This window comes from Triticum aestivum, unplaced genomic scaffold, assembly GCF_018294505.1.
Source record: "Triticum aestivum cultivar Chinese Spring unplaced genomic scaffold, IWGSC CS RefSeq v2.1 scaffold42500, whole genome shotgun sequence".
In the NCBI taxonomy this organism is placed as follows: domain Eukaryota; kingdom Viridiplantae; phylum Streptophyta; class Magnoliopsida; order Poales; family Poaceae; genus Triticum; species Triticum aestivum.
The window spans coordinates 17,716-27,775 of record NW_025225278.1 but is presented as its reverse complement, the minus strand read 5'-3'; the positions used below and the strand labels follow the sequence as shown (position 1 = coordinate 27,775).

Genomic DNA, 10,060 nt, shown 5'->3' with positions numbered 1-10,060 from the left:
ATTTATTTGAAATTGTACATTCATATGCATGTATGTAGTACCGTAGAATATATGAAACTCTTTCAAAATTAAAATAAAGCACAAAAAAAATAAAACAATACAAATTAAACAGAAAACAGGTTTAAGGGGGGGGGGGCTAAAACCCTAAACCTGCGGCGGCCTTTAGTCGCGGTTGGCCAAAAGAACCGCGACTAAAGGTCCTCCGCCCCGACGGCCACCTGGCGCCCACGTGGACGGGCCTTTAGTCGCGGTTCTTAAGCAACCGCGACTAAAGGGGGGGGGCCTTTAGTCGCGCCCGTACGGTCGCGGTTGCGCAACCGCGACTAATGGCAGTTGCGAACCGCGACCAAAGGCCCTTTTTCCACCAGTGACGGTTGTGATTTCGCGAGAGGCATGGGCGTGCCTCTTTCGAAAAGGAAAAATACCCTGTGCTCCCGGTTCGGTTTTTTCGTCCGATTTTTTTTCAAAAAAAGTTCGTAAAAATCTATCAACATAGATCTAATTTTAAAAATCTCGACGCAAGGAATCCAAAGGCGAAACGGTTCAAGTTTTGGATGCACAGTTTAAAAGATAAGACCTTTTGAATAAACGAATCTACGAAAAAAGAGAAAACTCCCAGGTTGCGACAAGTGGCGGGAAGATGTGAGTGATCTTTGCAATGAGTACTTCTCAACTAGTGATTTCAGCAAGATATAGGGGCACCTCCAGACGTATGTGGCTGGTTTGAGAGTCACTCTTGGAGATGTCCTAAAAACTATTTCCTCCATTCCTAAATATAAGTCTATGTAGAGATTCTACTATAAACCACATACAGATGTATATTGATGTATTTTAACTGCAAGTTTATTCATTTTGGCCCATATGTAGTCTATCTAGTAGAATCTGTATAAAGACTTATACTGTATTTAGAAACGGAGGGAGTGTCTTACGTAGCAATTCTCACGTAACCCATCCTATCACTAGAATGAAAATTCAATAATCCTACACATACGGGGTTTTACGCGTCTGTTACAGACTCCCTCTCGCTAATTCGCTCCCCCCCCTATTTTCAGGGGGTGGGCCCCTTCCGCTAATCCTAACCCAATCTATTACTGTTGAAAATTAGTACTGGACCTCCAAAGGCCAGCCAGTGAAAGCCGAATAAAACCCGAGAGGGGCAGAGAGTGTGCTACACGGCGACCATGAAAGCCTAGTCAACAAATTGTCACAAAAAAAGATTTACATGGCCGCTGGAGCGTACTAGTACTATTAGACATTATCTTCCGCTAAAAAACACTAGTAGCCATTATCTAATTGGTTAATTCTCAAAAAAAAATCTAATTGATTGAAATAAATAGCCATATCTGGTCCTTTCTGTATGCACACACTATACACATGTCCGATCACTTTATAATCATCACAATGTATATGTGATTGGCTTTGACACTATATTTGCTTTCTGACAGATGCACCATAATTAAACAGATTAATAGAGGGCGAAAACAGGAACTTAAAACCCTGATTCTAGTTTGTTCTGTTATATTTCGAAAACAATCATGATAAATTATTTAGCTATAATCACACAATAAATTACATTTCTCATATTGACTTTCTAAAAATATCATTACACTATATGCTTTAGGATGTGGAACTAAGAACAACACAACAGCTGGTTAAGCAAAAAACTGTTGCAAAGCAAGGTATTGCACAAAAGATAAAGTTCGTGTACATTTCAACAACAACAAAGAAAATGTTCATTCAAATTAGTGAACTGAACAAATTAGAAATGAGCAAGGACAAAATAAAAAAAGATTTTTTTTACAATCTAGAAATGAACAAAGGAGAAAAAGTAAGACAAATATATTCCAGCGTAAGGAAGAATGAATCATGGGAGTGGTGTACCCAAGAGAAGAAATAAGAAATAAAGAAAGAATACCAAAATTACATATTTGAAATAAAGAATTCGAGAAGTAGTGTTACCTCAAAAAAGAAATGAACAGAAGTAGAAAGAGAGGAGACAAAATTCTTCTTAGGAAGAAAGAATTATTGGAACGGTGTTATGTGTCAAAAGAAATGAAGAAGTAGCCCCCAAAATAGTAATATTATGCAACTATGTCTAAGATGAACAATCGTAAAGACTTATCGTCAAACTTTTTTCTTATATATATCCAACAAATTAATATATATTGAAAACTCGCATACAAAATATGCAAAACTTGCATTATTATGTATTATGCAATAACAAGTGTAAACTAGTGCAACTTTAATAATAATTATGGTCCACATAGATCAATACGAAACTGAATTCCATTTTAAGATCCTAGCACAAAATTAATCAGTGTCACACAATTGCAACATCAAATATGTTGCTACATGCACAAAAATAGGAAAATTCCAACAGCAAAAAAATCAACTAGGCGACAACAAATCTAATATAAAATTTTATTGATTTAGATCAATTACAAAAATAAATCCCATTATAAATTCCCAATACAAAATTAAGTAGTGCCACATGAGTGCAACACCAAATCCGTTGTCGCATGCACAAATATATGAGAGAAATAGTGACAACAAAATTAAAGCATCATAAACAAATTGATTCACTTAAATCAATTATAAAAATGACTTCCATTTTAAGTTTCTAACACAAATTAAGTATACACGATTGTAGTATCGAATATGTCGTCGCATGCACAAATATAGAAGAAAAACTATCAGAGACATCCAACGCTGTCCCACAAATTTCCGCTGACACATCTACTCGAAATCCTGCAAATCGGAACCAAAATGGGAGGAGGTCTGCAGGCACCCAGACATCCGCATCTAACATATAAACCCTGCTACGCTACCCGCCATTCCAGAGCCCCTGCGAGCGCGAGCGATTTTTGGCCTTCCGATCATTTTACTGTTCACGTTTTTACGCTGCTGTCGATTGGTCAGCCGTTAGTTGCTTTTACACACATGCGCTTAGTATATCACTGGCTGGCTGCTGGGTCCATCTTTCCATGGGGCCCGGGGGCAGTGGCTGGGTTGTGCGCGCAGGTCGTCGTTGTTGTCATGCGCATATGGATTGACTCAGGGGAGTAATTGTATTGGCTCGTTTTGCGGGATGTGGTGGAATACCATTGATTTACTTGTCTGCTTGTTACCCTTTCTTTGATGGTGGTCCCGATTTACGTTTGGTCCCGTGTTACAGTGTCTTGCGGGTGAAAGGATTGCGCTCGCCAGCGTTGCCTGCTGCATGCGCGTCGATTGGCTCTCGCGTTGCCCGTAGAATGCGCGTCGATTGGCTGAGGGCTGAAATCCCGCTGCTTTACTCGTCCGTGCCATGCCCTGTCTTTGATGGTGGTCCCGGCTTGCATTTAGGCCCGCCTTGCAGCGTCTTGTGTGCGTGAGCGGTTGGGTTCCCCATCTCTGCTCGTTGGGTAAAGTGACGCAGGCCTGTGCCCGTTGGGTAAAAGAGAGTAACATGGGCACATGGCAGGTGAAAGGTGCACAAATACTTTCTACTCGGCCTTATTTGTTCTGTCGCTGCGACTGGGCTGTGTGTTCTGGTCCCGCTTGTAAGTTCAACCGGTAGAAGCGGGTCGGTTCATTTGAAATTTACAGCGCCTCGGTGCCTGGGTTTGTCAGGGATGCACTGTGATCACGTTCGCTGAACCGTCGTGGTGGGCGGGTGCTCAACCCCACCTTCAGAGTTCGGCTTGCCTCTCCCCCTTTCTCGTTGCTCACTTGGATCATCTCTTGGCCTGACTCCGCCTTCCCATCCCCACGGTGGAGCGCGAGAAAGGAGGGCGAGGACGAGATGACGACCGGGTCGTCCGTCAGCCTCGCTGCAGGGGAGCAGTCGGCCCGCGGTCGCGCGGTGCTGTCCGGCCTGCCGGACACGGCCGGCATCGTCCTCGTCGGCGATGGGCCCCGTCGATGTCGGCCCCCTCGGCGCTATGAGGTCCGTCCGCTCGCCTACCTGGTGCGATTGTTTGGTTCATCTCAATCGACATTGATCTGATTTGATTTTGATTCGTGCTGGCAGGGGTGTGCGGTGCGTTTTATGGTGCGATGGATGGCGCTGGGGCAAGGGCGGCCACGGCTCGCACAAGATTCAGCTCCTGCTCGTGGAGTTAAAGGCCGGTGTTGGGGTCCTCAGCGGCGAGGAGGACGACACGTCGTGTGTACGCAGTGTTCCTCCCGCTCGTGGAGTGAGCGTTTTGGACTAGCCTCGAGGGTGGCCGTCCGGACGGCAACGAGCTTCGGCTCTGCATCCAGAGCTGCAACTCCGGCAGGCACGCCACTTCTTCGCCCCTCTCAGTCGCCGGTGCTTTTGTTCTGTGTATGGCGATGGGGTTGCTTCATCTGCTCCGTTCATGTCGTTGAGGTTTGTTCTTCCATCCTCTTCCTTCCTTTGCCTCCTCAAATTCTTCTTTGGTCTTACTCCTTATAGTAGATTTCTGTCCTCCGTAGGTTTTGTGATGTTTGCCTGTTTCTCGCTCTCGAGTAGGTCCCTGCGTCAATCTTGCCTTCGGCATTGAGGTGAGAAAATTAGCCCCACCTTTTCTTGCTGCTCTACTGTTCGGTGAAATGCTTGTGCCCTGATGGATTCCGTTTTTTCCCCTTGGTGTTCCTTCGCGTCCTGCTTCTTGCCTGCTTTGCAAGTCTTTGTTTCACCTGTTGGCTCGGTTCAGTTGATTGTCCGTGCATGGGTATGTTGTGTATACGATGCAAATTCGGAACAATGGATTTGGTTTTCTGAACCACAAAACTTGTCTAGCTTGAATTAGCAGATTACACCATGAAAATACATACTGTCCTTTAAAAAATACTGTGTATTAGTACCTCTTTAGACCCTGCTGCTTGCGATCTGAACCAGGATATACTTTTCTACAATTTAGATGTTATATCAGTTTGCAGATGAATTCGTGGCTAATACTAGCATTGTGAATTTTTCATGTTTGTCTTCCTTCCTTTCAACCTGATGCATGTCAGCATGTGCATAATGCTCGTTTGTGACTATTCTTTGCTTTCTTATCACATCTACGCCATGGTTATGAGGGATAATTTTAATTCTATTGCTAGATACTGTGTTTGAGTTTTATCCATCACCGGAAAATGGTATCAAAAGGTCTATGGTTAATTGTTCAGACACTGGAGCAGAAAAGGCTATAATTTGGTCTCACTTTGATTCTGTTACGACTAGATATCAAGTTTATAGCATGTGAACTCTAAAGAGTAGCAACTAAATCTTGTGCTCAATCACTGCCTACCCTCCTGAGAACCAGAGCAAAAAATGTATAGTCTACACAAATTTTAGTTAAGATTGTATCCAGATCATATGGTACAGATATTGCCTCGCTGATACTGACGCTTTGCTGAACCTGGACTTGTAAATTGCCCTGTATCACCCTCACACAGGTGGATCCTCGGTATACAAATTAGTACTTAAGCATTGGCTTTTCTGAATAAGAATAACGGCGTACATACCTGAAGAATTAAAACTTGCAATAATATATACTTCTACTTTGTACACCTGTCTGAGAATGCCATAAGCCTTGTTTTTACACCTCTTGAAATTTCTCAATCTATTTATGATTCTGCACAATTTTTAGTCTATAATTAATTTTCCTGTCAACCAGCATCCCAAGCAAGCAATATCAAGGTTGGTTAGCACACGTCTTACACTTCCTATATATGATATGGTCCATATATGCACATTGCACGTAAAAACTTGAGTTTCATGCATAGATTTTTTAAAAATAGCTTATTTTCTATTCGGGCACTCTTCGTAAAAAGTACTGCATATTGAAACTTATGCATTATACCTTGCAGGTATTGCAAGGCGCATCATTGGACTGATGTACCAGAAAGGGTAGTGCCACTAGAGATAATTATTCCAGATCACCTTCTACTTCTTGATGGAAGTCATTATCAGAATGTATGCATCATCGTGGTATTTACTCATGTACTATACTGTATGAAATTAAACTGAGCTAACTGAATTATCTTTGAAAAAAATATTAGACTATGTGTATATTACCAAGTGTGTTCTTATTTTCCGCTTTTCAGGTAGTTGTTATAGGCGAGAGCAAAGTATTAATATTGCTGGTTTGTAATATAGAATAATCCTTATGGTCAGATTTGGCTAAATTTTTATGAATGTTGGCGCCTGAGAGTGCCCAAATTTGTGTTGGATTTGATTAGTATGTTGTATGCTTACTATGTTCCAGGAGGATCGTTCTTTGAATACATTGACAAACATGTTCTGCTTTTAATGTTATTTCTGTACATAAAACGTACCAAATTAAGAACTAATGTACCCTTCTTACTTGGAAACAGCTTCTAGGACTAACCGATGCTAAATTAAGAACTAGGATTTGGCAGCAGGCATGGTCCGTCCGGCATGCTATAGCCTTTTAGGTTGTTATTGTTTACAATTAGGTTATGCTAAACCAGCAAATAGAGCTTCACCATTTAAAATTTTGATCCACCAATGGTGCTCCAGTGATTTCTACTTATTTTTTGTTGTGTCTTGGTAGTTTGATAAAATAGGGCATGATTTTCATATAGTTTTGTTACATGATATTACATTGGTTTTCTGACAGATTAATCCATCACAAGCAAAATAGGAGACAAGGCATCATGAAGCAACTATAGCAGGCTATGACAATTGGTTGTAATAAATAAATGGAGAATACCCACTGACAGAAGTTTTTGCGCTAAATATGTAAGCCATCCTAAACCCAATAAAAAACAAAAGAGAACAATACCGAACCTGAGTAGTATTTCAATTTTATCTCATATTATTTCATATATATATCTGTCATCAGATAAGTATATTGCAAATAGAAGGGTTAAAAACAAATGTAGAATTTCTGCCAAATGAAGCTATGCAATATATGGAACTAACTTGCAATAGGATCCCATGGGATTACAACTATGCGAAGAACAGTCTGCTAAGAAAGAAATTCAGTCCAGTCAAAACGAAAATCAGTCTCTTTGGCGTCAGATTGAACATATAAATGATGAAGGGGGTGCCAGGCAGGCTCGTTGCATCCACGTCCTCGCTATTCCTCGCTATGAATAGTGCAAAGCAGCTGGCGAGCGAGCGAAAAAAAACAAGCGAGAGATAGATCCCTGCAGCCACCGCATGCTTCCTCCATCTCTCCCCTCCCGCACCATCCACTTCCTCCCTCTGCGCCGCCTCCTCTCCTCCCGATTTGCCTCCTCCTCTCCTCCTCTCGCGCCTTCTCTCATCTCCACCTCCTCTCCAGCTATCGCCGCTGCGCCAGGGCCTCGCCTCGCCCTGCAGTTCCTCGTGCGCCTTCTCTCATCTCCGCCTCCTCTCCTGCTGCCGCCGCCGCGCCAGGGCCTCGCCTCGCCCTCACCGCCCACTGGTGACCTCCCAGCCCTTGTTCTCCGCCTAATCCTTTTGCTTCTTTGTACAGGTAGGAACATGATACTACACTTGATCTTTTCGCAAAATAAAAACTGCTTGCAACAGAGATGATGCGTCTAATTTTAGTTAGCTAATGCTGATGCTATATGGGATTTTTTTTTGTATTGAAGGAACTGTGTACATAATGAACCATATATTACTAATCCAGTGATTTCTGCTCATTACTAATCTAATGTGTTGTTTACTTGTTATAGACACTGCTGCATTTGTTGTCCATTTTGCCATCGTGAGCTTCAGGTAACTACATGTGCAAATATGCCAATGGATTACATCCTCAGGATTAACAAGTTCATGTGTGCTGCTGCTCTTACTATCTATGTGGTAGGCTGGTCTGAACGCGCTATTGATGGCTTTTTCCTCTGGAGTACCAAGAAAAATAGCAGGTAACAGAATTTCACTTTTTGTGACTTCTTAAATGTTTGTTTCTTGAATGAGTCCACTCATTTTGTATTTCGCTATGCTATTGAAAGTTCTGTGATGCTTACTGTCTAGCTGATTTTTTTTTGTAAATCAATAGTTAAGAAGATGTTGATTATATTTAGTTTGTATGACAGTAAAGGATGTATGTTAAGTGGTAAAAAAGAAGTAACATACTAATTAGATTATTTTATATTTGTATTTGCTTTGCCTTTTATCTTCCTACAATAGTCAGTTGTTTTTGGCACTCTGTGCAAGTGGTACATCATCGAAAGACATTGGATCGCTGTTTTTTTTTATTTTAATGATTTTTGTTTCAGCTACCCAATTTTTGTCTTGATGGTTGTCTAAGATGAGTTTCACTTCTTTGTTCAGATCATCCCTGTAGTAGAAGCCATGCAAGCGCCATGTAAAATGGTTTTGAATCGGAACCGAAGCCATCTGTTGGAAGTAACATCTGTAGGGACTGAACCTGTATGCCACTCCCAGTAATATAGAGTGAAGGCAATAACAACATTGTTTGCTGTTGGTTTATAATCGGTGAGTTCCTACTCCTTGGATTCACCTGTTTATTGCCTGCACACCTTGGCTAGGATATGTTGTTTCTTAATATTACCCGCAAGTCTGAATCTTTTAATTATTTGTACAATATTTTTAATTATAGGAGTATTGGCCATTGTTTATTCTTGGTATGCACATCAAATTTTCAGATATTCTTAATTGTGGATGTACCTTTAGGCTTTCGTGAAATAGATATGTATCATATATTGATGCGTGTCCTAAGCAGCAGATCATTACTATAGTTTATGTAGTGTCAAAACCTTACATTATGTGCCTTCTTTTAAGTTTTCACATAAAGCTAGGGTGTTCCTCTGTTTAGAGAGTTTGGATAGAAGGCAATACTAAACTGCTTCCGTTTATTGTCTCGATATGATCTTTTAACATTGTTTCTCAACTGTGTTCAATCTGGCTTATCAATAAAATATACTCACTGTCATGCGTTCTGCCTTGATCCATTCCCTACGCTTATTTGGTTGGGTTAGTGCAGGTAACTGGCCAAGCTACTTGGCTCACTTTCGTTGCCTTTTGCGGGTCCTTTTGTGGGATGTTGTTGTCATTCTGGGCCTTAATGCTCGGAGGAGGGTCAGGGGCATTTCCTTCATGGGAAGAGGGGCATCTGTGAGGGTATTGGCCAGAAGTAGGCAAGGTAAAAAAACTAGGTTCTATCTCTGCTACATCTGATTAGGCAACTAAATTTGGTCCCCTTACTCGTTTCTTTTTCACTTACTGTATGTGAAGCGATACAATTTTATTTTCATTACTGCATCTTAATATGTTTTAGCGATTGGTGAATGCACAACTTTAGCTCATAAACTAGATGGCAAATGCTAATTCTGATGGGGTTTTTGCCACTTATTGTTTTGTGGTTGTCTAGACAGCTGATGGCATGCTTCTTTCTTGCTAATTGCCAATTCTTTTGTATAGGGTCCCTCAGCTACTTATGCTTTGCTAGACAATGAGGGTATGTAGATAGCATGTATGGTTTTCACATTGTTTTGTGCAGATTGAGATGCATCACATGATGTAGATAGCATGTATGGTTTTCACATTGTTTTGTGCAGATTGAGATGCATCACATGATGTTTTTCTTTTACATTTATGGATATTACAGAGTCCTTTCCTTTTCTATAAGGGGCAGTAGCTGTGCCATTCGATTCGAAAGACAAAGAGTTGATCACAAAGGGGTAGCATTCAGGACCTTTCCTTTTCCACAAGGGACAGTAGCTGTGCCATTCGATTCGAAGGACAAAGATTTGACCACAAAGGGATAGCATTCAGGATATATACACAAAAGAGTATGAAACCAAATTATATGATATAGTTAACCACTATTTATATTAACTTCTTCTGTACACAATGTTCATGAGTTCATGTATTTTATTGTGTCACTTGTGTTTACTCTTTTTTTAATGCAAGTTTACAGCTACTCGGAGTTCCTAATTGCAGACTCAATTATCTTGACCTATCGATGATCTAATTTGTGGCATTATTACCTTAAGAAAATATTTGCATTTAGTTTCCTTTATATAGGAGTACAAGTTCTTACCAAATGTATTCAAATATACGATTATTGAAAAAATGGAAAATATTTTCAACACGAACATGGTTTTAAATGGGTCTTTGCGCCATTTGGCGCAACTGGTCATCTAGTAT

General features: G+C 40.9%; 1 protein-coding gene across 12 annotated transcripts; it reads left to right on the top strand.

Moving 5' to 3' along the window:
- The first annotated feature begins 3,610 nt into the window (after positions 1-3,610).
- LOC123172128 (uncharacterized) lies at positions 3,611-9,847 on the top strand. Of its 12 annotated transcripts, XR_006485483.1 has the most exons (10): positions 3,624-3,928; positions 4,013-4,354; positions 4,441-4,509; positions 5,803-5,908; positions 6,576-6,697; positions 7,624-7,666; positions 7,755-7,812; positions 8,222-8,386; positions 8,895-9,053; positions 9,519-9,847. XR_006485483.1 is itself a non-coding variant. In XM_044589153.1 (4 exons), the coding sequence occupies exons 1-3, from the start codon at positions 3,785-3,787 to the stop codon at positions 5,827-5,829; spliced, it is 513 nt and encodes a 170-aa protein (XP_044445088.1). In that variant the 5' UTR covers positions 3,616-3,784; the 3' UTR covers positions 5,830-5,908; positions 6,576-6,739. The 12 variants fall into 12 exon arrangements, 3 of the variants coding, with proteins under 3 accessions (XP_044445087.1, XP_044445088.1, XP_044445089.1); XR_006485488.1 differs by having other exon boundaries at positions 3,612-3,928; positions 7,624-7,812; positions 8,890-9,053; positions 9,332-9,847; XR_006485489.1 differs by having other exon boundaries at positions 3,613-3,928; positions 7,624-7,812; positions 8,890-9,053; positions 9,546-9,847.
- The last annotated feature ends 213 nt before the right edge of the window (positions 9,848-10,060 follow it).